A 21,870-nucleotide genomic window follows, 5' to 3' on the forward strand; every position below is an offset into this window, starting at 1 on the left:
GGTAGGAAGATTGAGAAGAAAAGGTTTTCTCCCCCAACTCCACAGTGGTATTCAGTAAAGTTAAAAAGTGCGTCTAAAAGTAGGAATAGACTTACAGAATTGGTATGTAGCTTTATTGCCAGCATATGAGAAATAGAAAAATAAGGAGACAGACCAACATTTGGTATTCATTCCTTGCTTTTGATTTAGCTTCAACTTACTTTTAGGGTTTTTGGATTAATGTATCTCATCCAATTTTTAGGGAAACTTGCGTCCAGAAGAAGCTCTTCAAGCTCTTACCATTTATGAAGGAAAATTTGGTAGGCTGAAAGACGATCGTGAGAAGTGTGCAAAGGCCAAAGAAGCTCTGGAACTAACAGATACAGGACTACTCAGTGGCAGTGAAGAACGTGTCCAGGTATATATAACCTGTTCATACAACTCCTTGTCAGTCTTGCTGTACAGTGTTTCAGTTCCATCTCACTCTTCATTTAAGAAAGTGACTTGTAGCCTGTGGGTGCCAGTGTCCACATTCATCCAGTTCTAGCCTTAAAAGATTGTCCATGACTGCCTTAATCTTTTGAAGCTGTTATGTGACCAGAGATAGAAGAATCTCATCTGGGTCACTTGCTATTGCAATTTTGTTGAATTGGCAAGCTATATGAAGGTTTTTGACGTGTTAAAAGAATTCTGTTTAACTCCCCTATGCTAATGACTTTGAAGAAATTGTCACTAACTCTTGATGTTTGGTTCATTCTTTACTATAGGTAGCCTTAGAAGAGTTGCAGGATCTCAAAGGCGTCTGGTCTGAACTCTCTAAGGTCTGGGAACAGATTGATCAAATGAAAGAACAACCCTGGGTTTCAGTACAGCCTCGCAAGGTATTTCACTACAGTATATGTAAACAATATAACTACTGCAAGTGTATGTGAATTACGAATTAGACTTCCTGAGATAGATGTGCTCAATTGTCACATTCAAGATCATTTTCAATTTATGTACCTTTTTCAGTGTCTCATGAGCCTATTTCTTCTCATGCTAAGCTTAAAAAATCTTTCACAGGATCTATCACAACTTAATTCTCCAGTGGGCCTGTGAAATTCCAGTAGTCTTGAAATTGAGATTGTACTGTATAGGGAGAATATGTATACTATGCTGGTCTGTTGGACCTCCTTAGGAAGCTTCATTGTTGGATGAACAGCATCAGTTTTAGTTCAGTGGTCAGTGGGTAGACAGTGGTAGGAACACTAAGCTATAACTGCTTGTGACAATGCTATTTCATAAATCTTAATCAGACCAATAAAATTAAATTCCCAACTATAGAGCAACCACATCTTACACAAATACATATAATGTTAAAAGAGCTGTCCTGTAGATTACGCTTTATATTTTCACAGAAATCTCTCTCAAATGAGATGTTAACTTTTACTAGTACACCTATATATGTATTGCACTTCCAGAGAAATATTTCAGTGCTTTTATGTTACTGACAGCTTCGACAAAACCTCGATGGTTTGCTGAACCAACTGAAAAACTTCCCTGCCCGCTTGCGACAGTATGCCTCCTACGAGTATGTTCAGAGACTTCTGAAGGGCTACATGAAGGTAAGTTACACTCATTTATAAAATACATGCATTGTATAATTCATCTTCCAAGACGTAACTTGCTTTCTCGTCTTTTCTAGATAAACATGTTAGTTATTGAACTGAAATCAGAGGCACTTAAAGATCGTCACTGGAAACAGCTAATGAAGAGGCTTCATGTTAACTGGGTTGTCTCAGAATTGACCCTGGGACAGATATGGGATGTTGATTTACAGAGAAATGAAGCGATTGTCAAAGATGTGCTGCTCGTGGCTCAGGGAGAGATGGCTTTGGAAGAGTTCTTGAAACAGGCTAGTATCAACTCTTGTATGTATGCATGTAGTAACACATCAAAGCCTTTTTGTCAGGTGGCTGACACCTGTCTAGTAAACCTGTCAATCTAAGATCTTGATACAAGTGCTTGGGATTCCGTGGAACACTATTCTGGGGAACAACTTGAAGCTGTGCAGGTTTTCACTGATAAAAATGCAACATTTGGGAAGAGCAGTCACTGACTGCACAAACCCCTCAAATTGTTCGTTTTACCTACTTGTGTCATATTCTCAATATTTTTAACAAAAGCTTGAGTGTAAACCCAGAATCCTTGGGTAAAAAGAAAAATCTGTTTAATACATTTCTACTTTGTTATTGTGCTGAAGCAGAAATAATTGATGTTGTATATCAACCATCCTTTCCTTTAGATAAGAGAAGTGTGGAACACTTACGAACTGGACTTGGTCAATTACCAGAACAAATGTCGTTTGATTCGTGGATGGGATGACCTTTTCAACAAAGTAAAAGAGCACATTAATAGCGTGTCTGCTATGAAGCTATCACCATACTACAAGGTAAAATGCAGAACAAAGCCAAACAATGTAACTTAATTTAACTTTGTCTTCCTGTCTTGCTTAATATATGTGATTGTCAGCAGGAGCTATATTAGCTGTTTAGGTTGACAGATAATTAATTGCATATATATACTTTGTTACTATTAAATGACTGCTTGCACTACCAATTATTAGCAATGGAACTTCCAATATTATTAAAATGAGTATTAATGCAGTGTATAAACTTCAGGTGTTTGAGGAAGATGCCCTCAGCTGGGAAGATAAACTGAACCGTATCATGGCACTCTTTGATGTCTGGATAGACGTCCAAAGGCGATGGGTCTACCTGGAGGGTATCTTTACTGGTAGTGCTGACATCAAGCACTTGCTGCCTGTTGAGACCCAACGGTTCCAGAGGTAACTTTTTAATTGCTTTTTTCCTTTCTTGCCTTCCTTGGGGCATCTTATGGACAGGCCTGTAACTTCATGACTTCAGTGTAGCACTCTCCTAAGTTGAAACATTAATTGTATTCTTACCTGGTCTGGTTGGATTACAGCCCAGACTTAAGTTCATCAACCAAACAAAGGAAGAAATGCCTGTGAACAGTTGTGACCGTAAAAGGTTTATACTAAAAAGGGTGGCATAGAGCTTTTAGAAGTAGATGGGAATTAAGTGATTTTTCTTGCAAGTTCCGGTCAGCTACCTTGAGGGTTTTTCTGGCTGTACAAAGCAGGCTGATTTCAGTTGTCGCAGCCTTTAGTTTCACCCTAAAATGCTGTTTTCTTCCTCCACTTTAAGTCACTTTGATCATCCTTCCACACACTTCCAATCAGATCAAAGAATTTTATGCATCTCTTCAGGAAATGAAAAAAAGTAGACCTTCAGCAGTGGAATTGACAGATTTAACATTGCACAGAAGCTAGATTTTGTTGTTGTTGTCTTGAGGTAAATTAAAATCTATTTGGGGAATTTAGCCTTGTGTTCCGTAGGGCAGTGGTCATGTAGAGACAAATAATTTTGGAATTCTGTAGGCCTGTGGTTACTGAATTTATACTGTTGTACCATGTTATTTTACTTGCAGCATCAGCACTGAATTTTTGGCACTGATGAAAAAGGTGTCCAAATCTCCACTTGTGATGGATGTTCTTAACATTCAAGGAGTGCAAAGGTCACTAGAGAGACTGGCAGACTTGCTTGGAAAGATCCAGAAGGCACTAGGAGAATACCTAGAACGGGAGAGGTCCTCTTTCCCTCGGTAAGAAGTTGACTTCAGTTGACTCTTGAAGTAAAGTAACGTGATGTTTCTGTACAGGAATGTTCTGTTAGGTAAAGCCTCTGCCAGTTTTTACATATCGTGTATATATAAGATGTTACAGCTGTATATCTGTGTCCTTTGAAGTACAGAATTCAGTTATAGCCCCTTCTCAGGAAGTGGAACTAAAACTTTACTTGATCATCTGTGTCTGGTCATGGGATTCAGAAGTTATTTAAAGAACCGTTGCAGCTGATTTCAATAAGCTTACAGATTCTCTTTGAAACTGCTTAATTCTGGCATATGATTGAAGGACAGAATCTAAACTGGCACAGTCCAGTATTTAAGTTATTGATTCTGACTTAACCCATAGTTGTCAACTAGTTTATCACTTAGCATGAAAGCATAAGAGTGTAATTCAACATGAGGAGGTAGTGAGTGGGAGTTCTGCCTGTCTTAATTCAATCCCAAGCACTGTTGTGGGTACTTCAGGGATGGATAGGTAAAGAAAATACTCCAGAGCATGGAATAAGTATACGCTTTTGTATGGTACAGACCATGTGAACTGAGACGAAGTCTTAGAACTGAGCTCTCCTAGCAAATACGTGTTCTTGCCGTCTTACAGTATTGGAGAAATGAGTGTCAGTTATTCCCATATAGTGGCTGTCTATGAAGCATGAATAAATAGAAAGTGATGGTTGGAGTTGTGATACAGATCTAATTTTATATGATTGTTAGGTTCTACTTTGTTGGTGATGAAGACTTGCTTGAAATCATTGGAAACAGCAAGAATGTTGCTAAACTGCAGAAACACTTCAAGAAGATGTTTGCAGGCGTTTCTAGCATTATTCTCAATGAAGATAACTCTGTGGTTTTGGGAATATCCTCACGGGAAGGAGAGGAGGTAGAGTTCCAGTGTTTCTTTTTTAAATAAAAATTCTCTAAGTATGTGAACATACATTGACTTGAACATAATTCTTGCAGGTGCTGTTCAAAACACCTGTCTCCATCACAGAACATCCCAAGATCAATGAGTGGCTCACTCTCGTTGAGAAAGAAATGAGGGTGACCCTTGCTAAATTGCTTGCAGAATCTGTTACTGAAGTAGAAATCTTCGGAAAAGCAACTTCAATTGATCCAGCAGTCTACATCTCTTGGATTGACAAATACCAGGTATCAGTATGGAACACTTAAGCATATTGCAGCTTGGGTACTTCAGTGAGGAAAACTATCTGATGGGAATTCTTCTTCTTACACAGGCTCAGCTTGTTGTCCTGTCAGCCCAGATTGCATGGTCTGAGAATGTTGAGTCAGCCCTCAATGGTATGGGTGGAGGTGGGGACAGCAGTCCTCTCCAGTCAGTGCTGGCTAACGTGGAGGTCACGCTCAATGTCCTGGCAGACTCTGTGTTGATGGAGCAGCCACCTCTTCGCAGAAGGAAACTGGAGCACTTGGTAAGTGAAAACCTTATTTCCTCTTATGGGTTAGGAGGCGAGGTTTTTTAAAAGGTTAATGAAAAATCAAATAGTCTGACTTCTCTTTTTTCCTCTAGGGGGAAAAAAAAGTTTAATGCAATTTAAGCACCTACATCAAGCCCTAGTCCTGTAGGTGGCTGCAGTTTTTAACTCTGCTCAACTTACTGCATGAGTCCATATTACAACCTAGTTCACTCAGGCTGGCTATTTCAAATGTGGAAGGCACTGACTTGTTCATTCCAAAGAAAATACCTTATTATGCTGCCATTATTGTAATAATTGTATGTTTTTGTTTGTAGATAAGGATTGAGGGGAGGGGACAGGGAATAGAATCACCTTTGGTTGTTCCTTTTTAAAGGGAAAACTCTGTTTTAGAGTATTTGTCTTAATAGTTTCTGGCAAGTAAAATACTTCGTTCAGTAGTGTAATGGATTAACAGACAAATGGAAGAGCAAACTGAGAGCTAGGACTTAGCAAGAGCAATCAACTTTGTTAGTTCTGTCTCCATATCAACAGTTTTTAAGGCAGAGGTTTTTGGTAGGTCATGATTTCTGAGTGATGGCAATTCACTACATTAATCTGAAAAGCTGTAGAGTTCCTGGCTTTATTAGCAATGGCTTGTATTGCTGTGGTCTAAGGAGTTGTTTCATTCTCCAGATCACTGAGTTGGTGCACCAGAGAGATGTTACGAGATCACTGATCAAAAGCAAGGTCGACAACTCCAAATCCTTTGAGTGGCTCAGCCAAATGCGGTTCTACTTTGACCCAAAACAGACAGATGTATTGCAACAGCTCTCCATTCAGATGGCAAATGCCAAATTCAACTATGGTTTTGAGTACCTTGGTGTTCAGGATAAGCTAGTACAGACACCTCTTACAGACCGCTGTTACCTGACAATGACACAAGCCCTGGAGGCAAGACTTGGAGGATCACCATTTGGTACGTTTGTACTGAAGTACAACAAAATCTTGAGACAAGTATATAAACTTCTATTCTCTTTAATTTATAGCTTTAATATAAGGTTTCAGAATGTTTTAAACTATGACATTTAAGAACAAAACAGTCTTTTGGGGAAATAAAGTATAACCATTTTAGGTTTTTTGTCAGGGACCTTTGGAATCAGCATGCTGGCAGATTACATAGTTGGGCACTGATAACTCAGACTATAAACACTGAAGCATGTCTGTCTCACTTCAAAAATAGGTCCCGCTGGCACTGGTAAAACAGAATCTGTTAAGGCTCTTGGACATCAGCTTGGCCGCTTTGTGTTGGTTTTCAACTGTGATGAGACATTTGACTTCCAGGTAAGTTGTTTGATTTAAAATTGTAGTCTGTGCTATCAAGCACTAAAAATCTCTTCCGAAGTTTAAAACAGCCATCAGTGTTTACTTTTGAAATGATCATCTATAACACCTAACTGAGCAGGTATCCGTGGGTCATACTGATGCTCTATAACAAAAAAATGCCTGCAGTAAGATTGTTTGCAGGGGGAGAATGTTCTTCTAGGGTTTTTTTTTGTTTTTCTCTTTAGGACTGGTAGTTCAATAGCAGCAAATGGAGGGAAAGGAATAGGAAGCACAGGGATGTGGAGCTTAAGACTGGCTTTAGGAAAGTAACTTAAACTGTTCAATTTGTCTTGATAGTGCTGGTTTAATGGAGAACAGAGGGGAGTTTGAGGCTGCATGATTACCAAATTAACCATCATGGCAAAGCTAAAGAGTTTGCCTCAGTATGTGAAGGATTACTCAAAACTAAGAAAATTTACCCAGATATTTCAAAATTACTGACATCTTCAAACTGAGAACCAGATGAAATGCTTCAGTCAATTGCAACACAGCCGATATCTCAAAATAAAACCTCTGTGAGGTGTTTATGTAAACAGAAATATAAAAGCACAGACAAGGAATCCTGGTCCTTCCTGAACTCTCATGGGGTGTCCATGTGTTATGTGTTTGTGTGTGTTTTTTTTTTCCTGTACAGCTGTGTTTGATTCATTTAGTCAGTGTTTGGCCTCTAGTGGTGGCCACAAGAAAGTACCGAGGGAGGGATAAGGTCAGGGACATAGTGCTTGATGCTCCTTACTTGCCCCCTGCCCCCTTCCTACCACAGTGTCAGGATCACCAAGTCCCAAGCTGACAAGGGTTATTCACTATTCATGTTCCAGTGAACCTTTCTCCAGGTACTCATTTCTCCCCCTGAATCCACGTACACACTTGCTCCTATAGCATTCTCTACCAAATAGTTCCATTGTATTACTATGCGCTTTACAAAGAAGCAACTTCTTCTTCTATTTCTAACAGTTCCTTGGTTCTTACATTCAAAAAGGTGGTGAACAGTTGGTTATTGGCCATCCTGAACTACTGTGGCTTTTAGACCTGCAGTGTTTTGTAGTTCTAGTATCTGCCTTCTGATAAAGTACTGGAACTGCACCTGGCATTACTATCAACAAGCAAAATATTATGCAGTGGGCTTTCACTGTTTTGTGACTACGCTGCAGTCCCATAGTTATAGAAAGATGCAAATATCTGAACTTCAGAACCTTGTGCACGACCTGTGTACAAATACAGCTCCTTCTTGCCTTGGGTGCATTGTATAAAGTGCTCTTCTCTGTTCCTTTTGCCTGTGCATTGGCAAGAATAACCGTGCAACATCAGTGAATTTTCCTCTCTACGTGCAGGCAATGGGACGCATCTTTGTGGGACTTTGCCAAGTGGGCGCATGGGGCTGTTTTGACGAGTTCAACCGACTGGAGGAGCGCATGCTGTCTGCTGTTTCACAGCAAGTTCAGTGCATCCAGGAAGCCTTGCGAGAGCATTCCAACCCCAACTATGACAAGAGTATGCTACTATTTATTCCTCGTAGTATTGTACCGTTTCTTTAACATCCTTCATGCTCTTTTGCTGCTCAGTTACATTTTTCCCAAGCAGTCCAAGAATGAAATCACTTACCATCAAAGATTAAAATCTTGAAGTAGCTTTCAGCTGGTAGGAATCAAGTATTTGCGTTACAGTACAAAAGGACTTGCTGTCCATTACTGTAGCAAACTAAACTAGAATACCTGAAGTATAACTTCTGTCCTCAAGGTGACTGATCACCAGCTCACTTGTAACTAAATGTACCATCTCTTTTCAGCTGCAACACCAATTACTTGTGAGCTGCTGAACAAGCAAGTCAAAGTGAGCCCTGACATGGCTATCTTCATCACCATGAATCCTGGCTATGCAGGCAGATCAAATCTGCCTGACAATTTGAAGAAGTTGTTCCGCAGCTTGGCAATGACAAAACCAGACCGTCAGCTGATTGCCCAGGTCATGTTGTACTCCCAAGGTTTCCGTACAGCTGAAGTCCTTGCCAATAAGATAGTACCATTCTTCAAGTAAGTGACAAGTTTGTTTTGAGATGCTAAATGTTAAGCTTATTGTTCAGGTCTGTGATGTTCATTGTACAACATGCTCAGTGAGTTACAAAGATTATTCCAAGTAAGCAATGGCATATATTTTCTTGAATACTGTGTTGGTTTCGATTAAGAATCAAATTTTGTCTTTCTTGATTCGTAGGCTTTGTGATGAACAGCTGTCTTCCCAGAGTCATTATGATTTTGGCTTGAGAGCCCTGAAGAGTGTACTGGTTAGTGCAGGTAACGTGAAGAGGGAGAGGATTCAGAAGATAAAGCGTGAGAAAGAAGAGCGTGGTGAAGTTGTTGATGAGGGAGAAATCGCTGAGAACTTACCAGAACAAGAGGTAATTTGTGTGTGAACTCTTATCTTCTGTGACAAAGTACAGAATGCACACTAAACAGAACAAACACTCTGCAGTGTTCAGCAATTAGTGTTAAGCCATGCAAGCAAAGCAATGTTAGTTACAGCAGGTAGTAATTAGGTAGCTTAGAAGCACTAAGAAGTGAAATAAGTGTTGAATTTGAGGATTCCATGAATAGTAATAAAAGACTTATGAGGTGGTGTGTTCATAACTCTCATTGCTGCCCAGTTCTTTTGAAGTTATTTCCAAAAAAAAAAAAATCCCTCCATTTTGAGGGTTAAGCACCTACAGTTGTATAAACTAAAAGTCAGTAGGAATTCATTGTGTAATTTCAAAGCTGAGCTGCCCGTTAATGGTTGTTTTTTACCTAGACCATTCTGATTTGGTGCTTTATCAGTGAAGTGTTCCCTGTCAAACACACTCAACAAAAAAAATCACACAGAATGGTTTGGGTTGGAGGGGACCTTAAAGATCATCTAGTTCCAACCCTGCCCCCTCTGAAGTCTCAACTAAAACGTGATTTTCTCTACAGATCCTGATCCAAAGTGTATGTGAAACTATGGTACCAAAACTGGTTGCAGAAGACATTCCATTGCTGTTCAGTCTCCTTTCTGATGTATTCCCTGGAGTACAGTATCACCGTGGGGAAATGACAGCCTTGCGAGAGGAGCTTAAGAAAGTGTGTCAGGAAATGTACCTCACCTATGGTGATGGAGAAGAAGTTGGCGGCATGTGGGTTGAGAAGGTAAAATGTAAAACTGAAAATGTCATGGAACTGAAATTAATATATGTGTATGACTGAACTTTCCTTTTTGTTATTAATTTTTTCATCTCTAAGTGAGTAGTACTTAGTGACTACCAAAGTTGAGACTTCACATCATTTTTTCTGTTGCAGGTACTTCAGTTGTACCAGATTACACAGATAAATCATGGATTGATGATGGTGGGTCCCTCAGGAAGTGGAAAGAGCATGGCTTGGAGAGTACTGCTGAAAGCTCTCGAACGGCTGGAAGGTGTGGAAGGTGTTGCTCACATTATTGATCCAAAGGCAATCAGCAAAGATCACCTCTATGGTACTTTGGATCCAAATACCAGAGAATGGACAGATGGCTTGTTTACACATGTCCTGAGAAAGTGAGTCTTCAAGAGCGCGAATGAAAAATGGACAGTAGATTTGTGCCTTGCATGTTCTGGTTTTATTGAGTCTTTGTCATCTATAACCTGTAAAACTGCAATACAAATTTCCTTTAATTACAGAATTATAGACAACGTGAGAGGTGAATTACAGAAACGTCAGTGGATTATCTTTGATGGTGATGTAGACCCTGAATGGGTTGAGAACTTGAACTCTGTTTTGGATGACAACAAACTGCTTACTCTGCCAAATGGAGAACGTCTCAGCCTTCCACCAAATGTAATGCTACTTTTTATGTGATACTTATTTGCTTTCATATAAACTTGTTGCTTTTACCTTGATCTGTACTGGTGCCATTCTTCTCACTTGTCACAAGCAGAATAATACTGATTTCAGGTAGTGGTTTACTAGAGTTAGGAACTTGTGGAAACAAACATTTCATGTTATGCTTGTTCTGACCCTGTGAGACAAATGCCATGCATTATATGAAAATCTAGGGTAGCAGACAATAATGACAAACTTAGTTTGAGATAGTTTAATGTTGCTCTTGATTCTTCAGAGGCTAAATACAGGCTAACTTATTTTAAAAGGTCTGGGCGTGGGTTTGTTTTTTTAGTGTGTGCTTGTTTGCTTTTGTTTTTTTGTTTCTGTTTTTTACTTAAAAATCTGTTTCAAATTTCTGCTTTTTAGGTGCGTATCATGTTTGAGGTACAGGATCTGAAATATGCAACTTTGGCTACTGTATCAAGGTGTGGCATGGTCTGGTTCAGTGAGGATGTTCTCAGTACAGACATGATATTCAATAACTTCCTGGCCAGACTAAGAAGCATTCCTCTGGATGAAGGTGAAGAAGAAGCTCAGCGAAGGCGAAAGGGCAAAGAAGATGAGGGAGAAGAAGCAGCATCCCCCATGTTGCAGGTATAACTTAGATTACATTCTGGGCTAGTGTATTAGAACACTTGTATCACAAGTAGTATGGTGTACTTCAAACTTACGGCAGCTTATTCATAAAAAAGCTGACATCCTGATTAATTTTTTTTAAAAGAACATTAAAATAAGAAGCATTTCAAACCTTAAACAAAATTACTTCCTGCTGCCTGGTAATCAAATGGGAAGCAAATGCATTAAGCAGTGTTTGTCTCCCCTGACAGATCCAGAGAGATGCTGCAACAATAATGCAGCCGTATTTCACCTCCAATGGCCTCGTAACTAAAGCACTAGAACACGCTTTCAAGTTGGAGCATATTATGGATCTCACCCGTCTGCGCTGTCTTGGTTCTCTGTTCTCTATGCTGCATCAAGCTTGCCGCAACGTAGCCCAGTACAATGCCAATCATCCAGACTTCCCAATGCAGATAGATCAACTAGAGCGTTATATCCAGGTAAATATAATACGCTGCTGGGTAATTCCTGTATTTGATATGTCAGAATAGTAGCTAGATTTCATTTATAGGTCATTAAGTTTTGTTCCACTACTGTACAAGCAAGCAATAGCTGCTTTTCTTGCTTCCTGCAGAGGTACCTGGTCTATGCAATTCTCTGGTCTCTCTCTGGAGACAGTCGTCTGAAAATGAGAGCAGAGCTGGGAGAATACATTAGGAGAATCACCACTGTGCCACTGCCAACTGCGCCCAACATACCTATAATTGACTATGAGGTAAAACCTTTCCTAAGCCAGAAGTGTTGCTGCTTTGTGATCTTAAAAGCCTGCTGTAGAATTTGGAGCCGAAACTTAAGTTTTATAGATGCTGGCTTGTCAGTGAGCAATGCTCTAAGTTGCCTGTTCTAATAATCACATCAAATTTGATGCTACTAACTTCCTATGATTTTTAATAGTTTTTATATATATATATATATATAAACTATATGTATATTAAACAGATTAAACTAGGTTCCTGTTCTAAATTCTGATCATGTTTTTGTGTTCTTAGGTGTCCATTACGGGTGAGTGGGTGCCATGGCAAACCAAGGTTCCTCAGATTGAAGTTGAGACACACAAAGTTGCAGCTCCTGATGTTGTAGTACCAACCCTAGACACAGTTCGCCATGAAGCATTGCTGTATACTTGGCTGGCAGAGCACAAACCTCTAGTACTCTGTGGCCCGCCAGGTTCTGGAAAGACCATGACGCTCTTCAGTGCTCTCAGAGCCCTGCCTGATATGGAGGTACACGAGAGAGTGCAAGCGCATTTGTATGTGCACATGTGTGTGTGAATTAAAGAGTAGTGACAAGTCACTAATCTTAAAGATTCAAGCAGTCTTGATTTAGCACCGAAGTGATTTGCTAGGAATTCAGTGGTGCTTCTACCTCAGTCATGTGAAAATATAGCAAAAAATAAAAATGATGTTGAGTAGCATTTAAGTGTATTTCACAGGATCCTTAGCCCAAAAGCTACTTCCTTCTATCCAGCTTCAATAATAGAGGAGCATTCCTCCATTTAGTGTTTTAAAACCTGTAGTAGCGTCTAAGAATATCTCTCGTCCGTCAGTGTGTTCAGGTGGCATAACAGTAATATGAAGCTGTGATGTTTTAAGTACAAGGTTGGGAAGAAGTTGTTGCTGCATTGTAAATGGAAAACCTGTTGTGGGATGCATACAGTGTACTACAGTCAGTGACCTGAGATGTAGATGATACGTGTACTTCCACTGTGGAAAGCTGAGCTGTAGCATGCCTATTTCCAGGGCTCCTAATAAGCTCTTTCAAGCTCTAATGTATTTTAACTTATTTATTTTCTCTTCACTATTCTCTTCTTAAGGTGGTTGGACTCAACTTTTCTAGCGCTACTACACCGGAACTGCTCTTGAAAACTTTTGATCACTATTGTGAGTACAGGCGCACACCTAATGGAGTGGTGCTGGCTCCTGTGCAGTTAGGAAAGTGGCTGGTGCTGTTCTGTGATGAAATCAACTTGCCAGACATGGATAAGTATGGCACGCAGAGAGTCATATCCTTCATTAGACAGGTTTGTTTTCCTCTGTAATTAACTATATCATAACAGTTATCTTCACAGAAACTTAATGTTACACTGATCTTTTTTTTTTTAATTATTTTTTTCCAGATGGTGGAGCATGGAGGATTCTATCGGACATCAGATCAGACATGGGTGAAACTGGAGAGAATTCAGTTTGTTGGTGCATGTAACCCACCTACTGATCCTGGAAGAAAACCTCTCTCACACAGGTAATGTACCTAGTAAACAACTTTATAGCTACAGAATAGGGGGGTCAAAACTGAAGCGTTGACTATGGAATCCATTCTTAAACACTTCATACCAGATGTGCTTAAGTCGTGTTCTTTGCTGTTGAACTAAATACTAGTCATTTCTTATCCTGACTGACAGTCAGTGGCCTCATTGTATTTCTTGAATAACCTGTCTAACATGCAGTGGGTACGTCAGAACGCTTTTTGGTCCAAGGCACTAAGGATCAACTAACAAACTGCAGTTAACGTTGAGAATTAGTAATAAAAACGTGATTTAATTTTGATTAAAAAAAATATAAAGAAATAGTATAGAGTGTTACATGACCATCTGGACTATCAAATATGCTAATCTTTCAGATTTTTACGACATGTTCCTGTGGTTTATGTGGACTATCCTGGACCAGCTTCGCTTACTCAGATATATGGAACATTCAATCGTGCGATGCTAAGGCTGATCCCATCACTTCGCACATATGCAGAACCTCTCACTGCTGCTATGGTAGAATTCTACACAATGTCTCAGGTAATTTGTTGAATGAAACCCCAAATTCTAATCAGTCTTTCTTTTTGCTGAATCACTGAACGTTTATTGTTTGTCTTTCGTATGTATGACGCTAGCAAAGTAATACATGGCAACTCAAGGCCTGTAAAAATAGGGCAGAATTTTGAGATGAAGTAAGTAATATTTTTATATATAGCTAATATATATTTGCATTTTTAGGAGAGATTCACTCAAGACACACAGCCACACTACATCTATTCACCTCGTGAAATGACTCGATGGGTGAGAGGTATATTTGAAGCATTAAGACCACTAGAAACCTTACCAGTTGAAGGCCTTATCAGGATTTGGGCCCATGAAGCTTTACGTCTCTTCCAAGACAGGTAAGAAACATGAGATGGGGAGCTAAGGGGATGGAACATGAGGGACAGGACACACACACTAAAAAAAAAAAGCACAGAAAGAATTTTCCCCCACTCCTCTCCAGCTTTCATTTGATGACCAAAGTGAAGTGCGCTTCATGTTATGTAGCTGGAATACAAATGTGACTATTTTTCTTTGCTTTAACTTAACACTCTTGTGAAAAGTAACTGTGAAGTAGAAACATACTTTGTTGGTAGCATGCCACATTAGGTGAGTGTATCCTTCCACTACAGAGTATTTGTAGTCACAGATGTTTTTCTTTTTCCAGACTTGTAGAAGATGAGGAGAGACGCTGGACTGATGAGAACATTGACATGGTTGCTCTGAAACACTTCCCCAATATTGACAAGGAAAAAGCTATGAGCAGACCTATCTTATACAGCAACTGGCTGTCAAAGGTAATAAATAAAAAATAGTTTGGGAGCAATTGGCTGATGCAGCTTTTATGACTACATTAGCATGATAATCCGTGTCTGTAATTTTATTAAGCTGATCTCTGAGAAGTTCTTGCTATGGTTATCTGAAGTAACTTGCTACAAAGTTAATAGCTGTTATTCCAAGGATGCTATTATAAGATCTACCACAGCATATAAAAGCAGTTTGAAATAATGTGTCTCTAGAATAGGGTAACACTCCCAGAAAGTTGCTGGCAGTTACTGTGTATGGAATCTTTTGGATAAGGTGTGGCCTTCGAACAACTCTGATACTGTAATTGTATAAATTGGACTGTTTCTCACAATCTGAATTGATACAGCTGGGCAATCTGTAGAAATCCTACTGGATCAAGGCAAAGGTCCTTCTAGTCTGCTCCTCTTCTTAGGCATTTGCTGTTGGTCAGAGAAAGGCTGTTTGAATGGGGGAGTGAGGGGAAGTAAGTTTTGCCTGCTACTTCCCAGTCTCTTTGGTGACTGGCAGCTCAGGCTCAACTTAGCATAGATTCAGTGTTTCAACCCCATGCTGCTATCTGTGGCACTCTAAGCTGTGGACTTGCTCCTGTGCAAGTTAAATGTGTACAGCATTTTTAAGCTTTTGTTACGGGATTGCTATATTAGATACTGTAATACTTCTGCTTTCATCTAGTCAAAAATTGATTTCTAAGCAAAATAACCTTAATGTCCATACTGTATTGACTGATTCTTCTAGGATTATATTCCAGTGGATCAAGAAGAATTACGAGACTATGTGAAAGCTAGGCTTAAAGTCTTCTATGAAGAAGAGCTCGATGTACCGCTTGTTCTGTTCAATGAAGTCTTGGATCATGTGTTAAGAATTGACCGGTAAGTTGAGACTGGTTGCTGTTCGTGTACATCTTATTTAGAGACTTTTTCTAAAACAGAGTAGCCTGTGTAGAGACTAGGAAAGGAACTTGATCCCATTCTTTTCCATAGATGACCTATTTCTGGCCTTCAGAGAGCAGGATCCTAGCTGGAGAGATGTGTGTTGTCAGTTGTAGTGCTAGCTTGAAGTATAGGTACTTAAGGAAAAATTCAGTGAGTTGATAACACTTGACCAAACATACTCATTTATGTTCTTTTTTCAGAATCTTCCGTCAACCACAGGGCCACTTGTTGCTCATTGGAGTCAGTGGCGCAGGGAAAACAACCCTCTCAAGATTTGTTGCCTGGATGAATGGTTTGAGCGTCTACCAAATTAAGGTTGGCATGCTAGTTTTACCTAACAAAGACTGTCTGTCAAAACTCATGCTTCCTAAATATCTACCCCTAAAAAATCCCACTAGAAGAAAAGATTAATAACAAATGTTAAATCTTTCCAGGTTCACAGAAAATACACAGGTGAAGATTTTGATGAAGACCTAAGGACAGTACTGAGACGTTCTGGCTGTAAAAATGAAAAAATAGCTTTCATAATGGATGAGTCAAATGTATTGGATTCTGGATTCCTGGAGAGAATGAACACTCTCCTAGCCAATGGAGAGGTAAGAAGATTTTAAGTAACTACTTTAAGTGCCTTTTTACAACTATAAGATACTACAAAACTATCTTTTGAATTAGGTTCCTGGTCTGTTTGAAGGAGATGAATATGCCACCCTCATGACTCAGTGTAAAGAAGGAGCACAGAAAGAAGGTCTAATGTTAGATTCACATGAAGAACTCTACAAATGGTTCACCAGCCAGGTTATTCGCAATCTCCATGTCGTGTTCACTATGAATCCGTCATCTGAGGGCCTGAAGGATAGGGCAGCTACCTCTCCTGCGCTCTTCAACAGGTAATTGCTGTATATCCCACTGTACATTATAAATACTGTTAAAACGGTATTTTGGGGAAGCCTTCACAAATGCTTTGTATTTCAGGTGTGTCTTGAACTGGTTTGGAGACTGGTCAACTGAGGCACTGTACCAAGTTGGCAAAGAGTTCACAAGCAAAATGGATCTTGAGAAACCAAATTATATCGTACCTGATTACATGCCTGTTGTGTATGATAAGCTACCACAACCACCATCACACAGGGAGGCTATTGTTAATAGCTGTGTGTTTGTTCATCAGACTCTTCATCAGGTGCGTTTGCTTAACGTTGCTGAGCTTGTGCTGATCTCTAGGCCACAGCATTGTGCACCAGTTCCCTAAAAAGTATGGTCTTTGACATTTGAATAGCTTTAAAACCAATGCATAATCAACAACTTCTTCCCTAAAGGCTAACGCTCGTCTGGCAAAACGAGGAGGCAGAACCATGGCAATCACACCACGCCACTATTTAGATTTCATCAACCATTATGCCAACTTGTTCAATGAGAAGCGAAGTGAATTAGAGGAACAGCAAATGCATTTGAATGTTGGCCTTAGAAAAATCAAGGAAACAGTTGACCAGGTATGTATCTTTAAAACTTTGCCTTTTATAAGGCTTGGGGTGATTAAATAGATCTCCATGCTTAGGCTGAATTTTCCGATCTTACCATCTGTCTTAGGTGGAAGAATTGCGGCGTGACCTAAGAATAAAGAGTCAGGAACTGGAAGTGAAGAATGCAGCAGCCAATGACAAGTTGAAAAAGATGGTGAAAGATCAGCAGGAAGCAGAGAAGAAAAAGGTAAAAATCTTTGTTAAATCTCTGTAAGTAGTAAATATTCTTGTTTCTAAAACATTAGAGCCTATAGAGCAAATTCTTGAGGAAGTTCAACTTGTAAAAAGCAGTGTTTTCTGTGTGAAACTTCTACCTAGGTCATGAGTCAGGAGATTCAGGAACAGCTGCACAAGCAGCAGGAGGTCATTGCAGACAAGCAGATGAGTGTGAAAGAAGACCTTGACAAGGTGGAGCCTGCTGTCATTGAAGCTCAGAATGGTATGTGAGTGTACGAAAAGATCACACTATGGGACTGGAACCAGGACTGAACTCTATGGGAATGTGTTTTGGTGTGGTCTGAGTTGGTGCTGTCTGATAACAGTGTTGGCTCTTAACATGGAGCTGAACAGTGTTGCAGAAATTCCTAGTATTTGAGCTCTGATTTTGTATTGTTAGTAGGAGATCTGATACTTGATACTCATTATGACTTGTGGCTTCATTTCTGGCAGACCAGATCGAGTTATTCAGTCTATGTATTTGTAATGAAAGCTCGTAATCAGAAAGACTGATGATGCAAAGACAGTTTACACTCAAGCTCTCCGTTTGTAAAACTGGGTAGAAGAAACATTCTTTATAATAAGGCTTTAAATAAATAGTTTTAAGGCAGCAAAATAGGTTGCCTGTGGCCAATTGGCAGGTTAACTTTTGTAAAAGTTCCTATTGTGATACAGTAGTTTTGAGTGTTATCCACTACTATCTACTTCCGTATAAAACTCAGATTCCTTTCAGAAGCTTGAAGCAGTTTTACAGATCCAAGACACTTTAACAGACTTCACTAACCATTTGTTTTCCTCCCAATCAACTTTCATCACCTTTCTGACATTGGTTAGCTGTGAAATCGATAAAGAAACAGCACCTGGTAGAGGTCCGTTCTATGGCTAATCCGCCTGCAGCAGTAAAGCTGGCACTGGAGTCCATCTGCCTGCTGCTCGGTGAAAGTACAACCGACTGGAAACAAATACGTTCCATCATCATGAGAGAGAACTTCATTCCAACCATTGTTAACTTCTCTGCTGAGGAAATCAGGTAAAGAGCAAATGTGCATTATGTGGATTAACTATTCACAAAGGCATGGAAGGTTGTAATTGGACTTTTTCTCTGCCTAATTGCTTTAGTAGCACTTGACTTCTTTTGAGACTGATTCACTCCTGCATGTAATGAACGTGTAAGTGATACGGGAAACAGATCACTGCGGCAAAGGTGTATCATGCACACTGGGACAAAACAACTGCTGTTGAATAACTTCAAGGCAGAATTCCAAATCAGTATGCTGCTGTCCAAAGCCACGTTATTAGTTGAAACTAGTCTTCCAGGAGTAACAGACCAGGTTGTTCAGGCTGACCTAGGTGTCCTAACATCTGAGCAGGAGGTCAGACTAGAGACCTACTGAATTCCCTTCCAGCCCCAAATCATTCTGTGATCCTGTGAGCAGTTAAGCAGTTTGTGATCGACCAGTTATAAGAATATGTTAAATGTCCTTATATCACTGACAAGCTATAATTTCTGATACAATGTCTTGAACTAATTAAAATGTCAGCAAAACTGCTAGGAAATGTTCTTGTCAATTGTGAAACGTAAACCACATTCTGAACACCTACGTGCCGACATTCAGTGGACTCACGCTGTCTCGAAAAACTTTTCTCTTGCAGTGATGCCATCCGGGAGAAGATGAAGAAAAACTACCTGTCGAATCCAAGTTACAACTACGAAATTGTAAACAGAGCATCGTTGGCCTGTGGGCCTATGGTGAAATGGGCAATTGCACAGGTAAAGTCAGTACTGTGAGAAAGCAAATGGAAGGTGAAGAGTGAGCCTGAAGGCATGTGACAAGGGTCTAAAGGCTCTGAATTTGCCTCTATTCAGCTAAACTTTGCAAGCTATTTTGCTTCAAAGACATTGGTAGAAGGTTCATATGGATGCTTATGGGTTGTGTAGTACTGTGCCAGAGAACTAATTGGCAGTTGTGGTATACTTTTTGTGCCAAGAAACGTTGGATTTACAGCAAACAGTAGGTGATCCTTTCTCTGTAGTGTAATGGTACAGGACAGTTACTTTGAGTTTTCAGAAAGACAAATGCTGGAAAAAATGTACTGCAGTCCTCTTAATGAAACTTCTGCTGTCTCCATCTAACTTCACAGTAGGGTATGCTCACAGGCAGCTCTGTTAAGGTCTTTTAGTCAGACTTTTCAGTACTTGAATGGTTTCCTAAAGGAAATAGGCTTTGGGGAAGGTGCACCCAGGTTGAGATACCTCAGTGTGGTTTTACTCACCTGTTCAACACAGCAGTATGCTTGGCTTGCTAAATCTGCATCTTCTATGAATGGTAGTGATCTGTAGAAATTCAGTTTAGATTCAGTCTTGCCAATAGCTCCTATCTTAATTGTTCTGTGGCTTGGCTATACTAGGAGAGGCAGGTGACCTCAGTACTGGCATGAACATCCGCTTAAGTATTTCAGCAAAACAGTGTAGCACACTTACTAATGCGGTCTCAACCTTTTGTGTGTCTACAGAGCAATTGCAAAATTGCATTTGTTCTGGGACTTGGTTTAAACTAAAGTCTTAGAAATTGATAGACAGTCCTTAGTTTCTGTTAAGCAGCCCGTAATTCTACAGATTGCAATTAAACTTAAGCGTGAAAAGATGGAATCGCTAGTGTTTTCCTGCACGCTGGGGTTCTTGTTAACACATTTCAATTTAGAAAGTATAAAGGACTTATTCACTGTTTGCAGCTTAACTATGCTGATATGCTGAAAAGAGTAGAACCTCTACGCAATGAACTGCAGAAGCTGGAAGATGATGCCAAAGATAACCAACAGAAAGCAAATGAAGTGGAGCAGATGATTCGTGATCTTGAGGCCAGCATTGCGCGTTACAAAGAAGAATACGCAGTACTGATTTCAGAGGCTCAAGCTATTAAGGCAGACTTGGCTGCTGTAGAAGCAAAAGTAAGACCTTTTATATAACACTAATTTTCTATTCCTTCACCTTTGACAGTTCGAAATTGAACCATTCTTCAGAATTCCTTCTGATGAGCAAACTGGGCTGCTTCTTTACAGTACATCTGAGATATCTCTTTCATCCCTAGATCTCATGAGCTTCTTAAACTATTGAAACTTGTCTAGAGTTAGAAATGTCAGCTCATGTTGCCAGTTAATTAACAAGACAGTTCACATCAGGCTTAAAATAAATGGGAAGCCTTTGGAAATAGTGCTTGTAGTGTAATGTTGTAATGGGACTTTACTTTTATTTTTTTGAAGAATTTCTGCATGTATTTGGTCTAATCCACTAGCATGTCACTACTGTGCCAGTACTTAACCTTTTAAACTCTTCAAGATAGCAGTTGAATACCAACATAATAAATTAAAACTGGAGTGTAGAAGCACAAATTTTATTTCAATTCTAAGCTTTTAATTTTAAAATGGACTTTGATTCAGTATAAGTACTGTCCCTGGAGACATTTAATACTATAAAAATAAATCATCTAAAGAGGCTGCTTCGCTTATTTCTAGGTCAACCGTAGTACAGCTCTTCTGAAGAGTCTTTCTGCTGAACGTGAAAGATGGGAGAAGACAAGTGAAACTTTCAAGAACCAGATGTCCACTATTGCGGGAGACTGCTTACTTTCAGGAGCTTTTATTGCCTATGCTGGTTACTTTGATCAGCAGATGCGTCAGAACTTGTTCACTACGTGGTCTCACCATTTGCAACAAGCAAATATCCAGGTAAAGATGGTGTTGTGATAACTTAACCATAAATCAATTTGCTCTACCACCTAAAGAAGTTTTAAGATTGCTAAGTACAGAATGGAACTATTGGGGAAGAATAACCTTGCAGAGATGCGTTTACTCAAAATGTGCTCACGAGCTTATAGGAGAATCTCTAGTCAGATACTAATGGTATGTTCTTCTTGCAGTTCCGCACAGACATTGCAAGGACAGAGTACCTTTCCAACGCGGATGAGCGACTTCGCTGGCAAGCAAGTTCTCTCCCTGCAGATGACCTCTGCACTGAGAACGCCATCATGCTCAAGCGGTTCAACAGGTATTTCATTCTGAGAGACACAGAATTCTAAAACAACATGCTCACAGCGGGCAGGCTCTTGCGCTTATCAAAGAATTCACACCAACTCTTTCAAAGCACTGTTTGACTGTTGTGAGAGCTTTTCATGTTTATAAAAGCTACTCAACCATGTGTAAATACAAAAGTGCTCACTCATCTTTGCTTGCCTCTTTTGTTGCGCTTAGATGATGACATAGGTTGGCTTGAACTGAAGTCTGAAATAAGTCCTTGAATTTGTTCAACTTATTTCTTCAGTATGCAGACTTTTAGAGTTGTGACTGACAGTGCAATCTAAATTCATAAAAATGCTTAGTTGTTTGCAGTCAAAACCCAAATAACGAAAGTGTTTGATTGTTAACTTAGGTATCCATTGATCATCGATCCCTCTGGGCAAGCTACAGAGTTTATCATGAATGAATACAAAGACCGTAAGATAACTCGTACTAGTTTCTTGGATGACGCTTTCAGGAAGAACTTGGAAAGTGCACTGAGATTTGGTAACCCGCTTCTGGTCCAGGTTAGTCCCACGATCATGTAGAAACTACTTGTAATTCTTGAATTCTGCCCAGTGTACTAGAAAAATTTGCAGTTTTTCT

General features: G+C 39.7%; 1 protein-coding gene across 1 annotated transcript in view; it reads left to right on the plus strand.

Annotated features, from left to right (window-relative positions):
- The window catches only part of DYNC1H1 (dynein cytoplasmic 1 heavy chain 1), a 44,357-nt gene that overhangs the window by 11,310 nt on the left and 11,177 nt on the right, over positions 1-21,870 (plus strand). The window contains exons 17-57 of the mRNA XM_048069884.2: positions 242-397; positions 747-860; positions 1,473-1,583; positions 1,664-1,873; positions 2,264-2,410; positions 2,640-2,806; positions 3,472-3,645; positions 4,381-4,546; positions 4,627-4,815; positions 4,902-5,096; positions 5,775-6,057; positions 6,322-6,422; positions 7,796-7,955; positions 8,251-8,494; positions 8,676-8,859; positions 9,410-9,622; positions 9,773-10,011; positions 10,135-10,291; positions 10,703-10,930; positions 11,164-11,394; positions 11,529-11,669; positions 11,944-12,177; positions 12,768-12,974; positions 13,071-13,192; positions 13,571-13,736; positions 13,935-14,098; positions 14,407-14,536; positions 15,282-15,415; positions 15,679-15,793; positions 15,913-16,074; positions 16,151-16,365; positions 16,451-16,655; positions 16,792-16,965; positions 17,063-17,182; positions 17,314-17,434; positions 18,046-18,241; positions 18,865-18,982; positions 19,945-20,160; positions 20,725-20,937; positions 21,129-21,256; positions 21,638-21,791. Of these exons, the coding sequence (XP_047925841.1) occupies positions 242-397; positions 747-860; positions 1,473-1,583; positions 1,664-1,873; positions 2,264-2,410; positions 2,640-2,806; positions 3,472-3,645; positions 4,381-4,546; positions 4,627-4,815; positions 4,902-5,096; positions 5,775-6,057; positions 6,322-6,422; positions 7,796-7,955; positions 8,251-8,494; positions 8,676-8,859; positions 9,410-9,622; positions 9,773-10,011; positions 10,135-10,291; positions 10,703-10,930; positions 11,164-11,394; positions 11,529-11,669; positions 11,944-12,177; positions 12,768-12,974; positions 13,071-13,192; positions 13,571-13,736; positions 13,935-14,098; positions 14,407-14,536; positions 15,282-15,415; positions 15,679-15,793; positions 15,913-16,074; positions 16,151-16,365; positions 16,451-16,655; positions 16,792-16,965; positions 17,063-17,182; positions 17,314-17,434; positions 18,046-18,241; positions 18,865-18,982; positions 19,945-20,160; positions 20,725-20,937; positions 21,129-21,256; positions 21,638-21,791 (7,104 nt within the window). The remainder of the gene's footprint in view (positions 1-241; positions 398-746; positions 861-1,472; positions 1,584-1,663; positions 1,874-2,263; positions 2,411-2,639; positions 2,807-3,471; positions 3,646-4,380; positions 4,547-4,626; positions 4,816-4,901; positions 5,097-5,774; positions 6,058-6,321; positions 6,423-7,795; positions 7,956-8,250; positions 8,495-8,675; positions 8,860-9,409; positions 9,623-9,772; positions 10,012-10,134; positions 10,292-10,702; positions 10,931-11,163; positions 11,395-11,528; positions 11,670-11,943; positions 12,178-12,767; positions 12,975-13,070; positions 13,193-13,570; positions 13,737-13,934; positions 14,099-14,406; positions 14,537-15,281; positions 15,416-15,678; positions 15,794-15,912; positions 16,075-16,150; positions 16,366-16,450; positions 16,656-16,791; positions 16,966-17,062; positions 17,183-17,313; positions 17,435-18,045; positions 18,242-18,864; positions 18,983-19,944; positions 20,161-20,724; positions 20,938-21,128; positions 21,257-21,637; positions 21,792-21,870) is intronic.

The sequence above is a fragment of the Anser cygnoides genome, chromosome 5, assembly GCF_040182565.1.
Source record: "Anser cygnoides isolate HZ-2024a breed goose chromosome 5, Taihu_goose_T2T_genome, whole genome shotgun sequence".
NCBI lineage: Eukaryota > Metazoa > Chordata > Aves > Anseriformes > Anatidae > Anser > Anser cygnoides.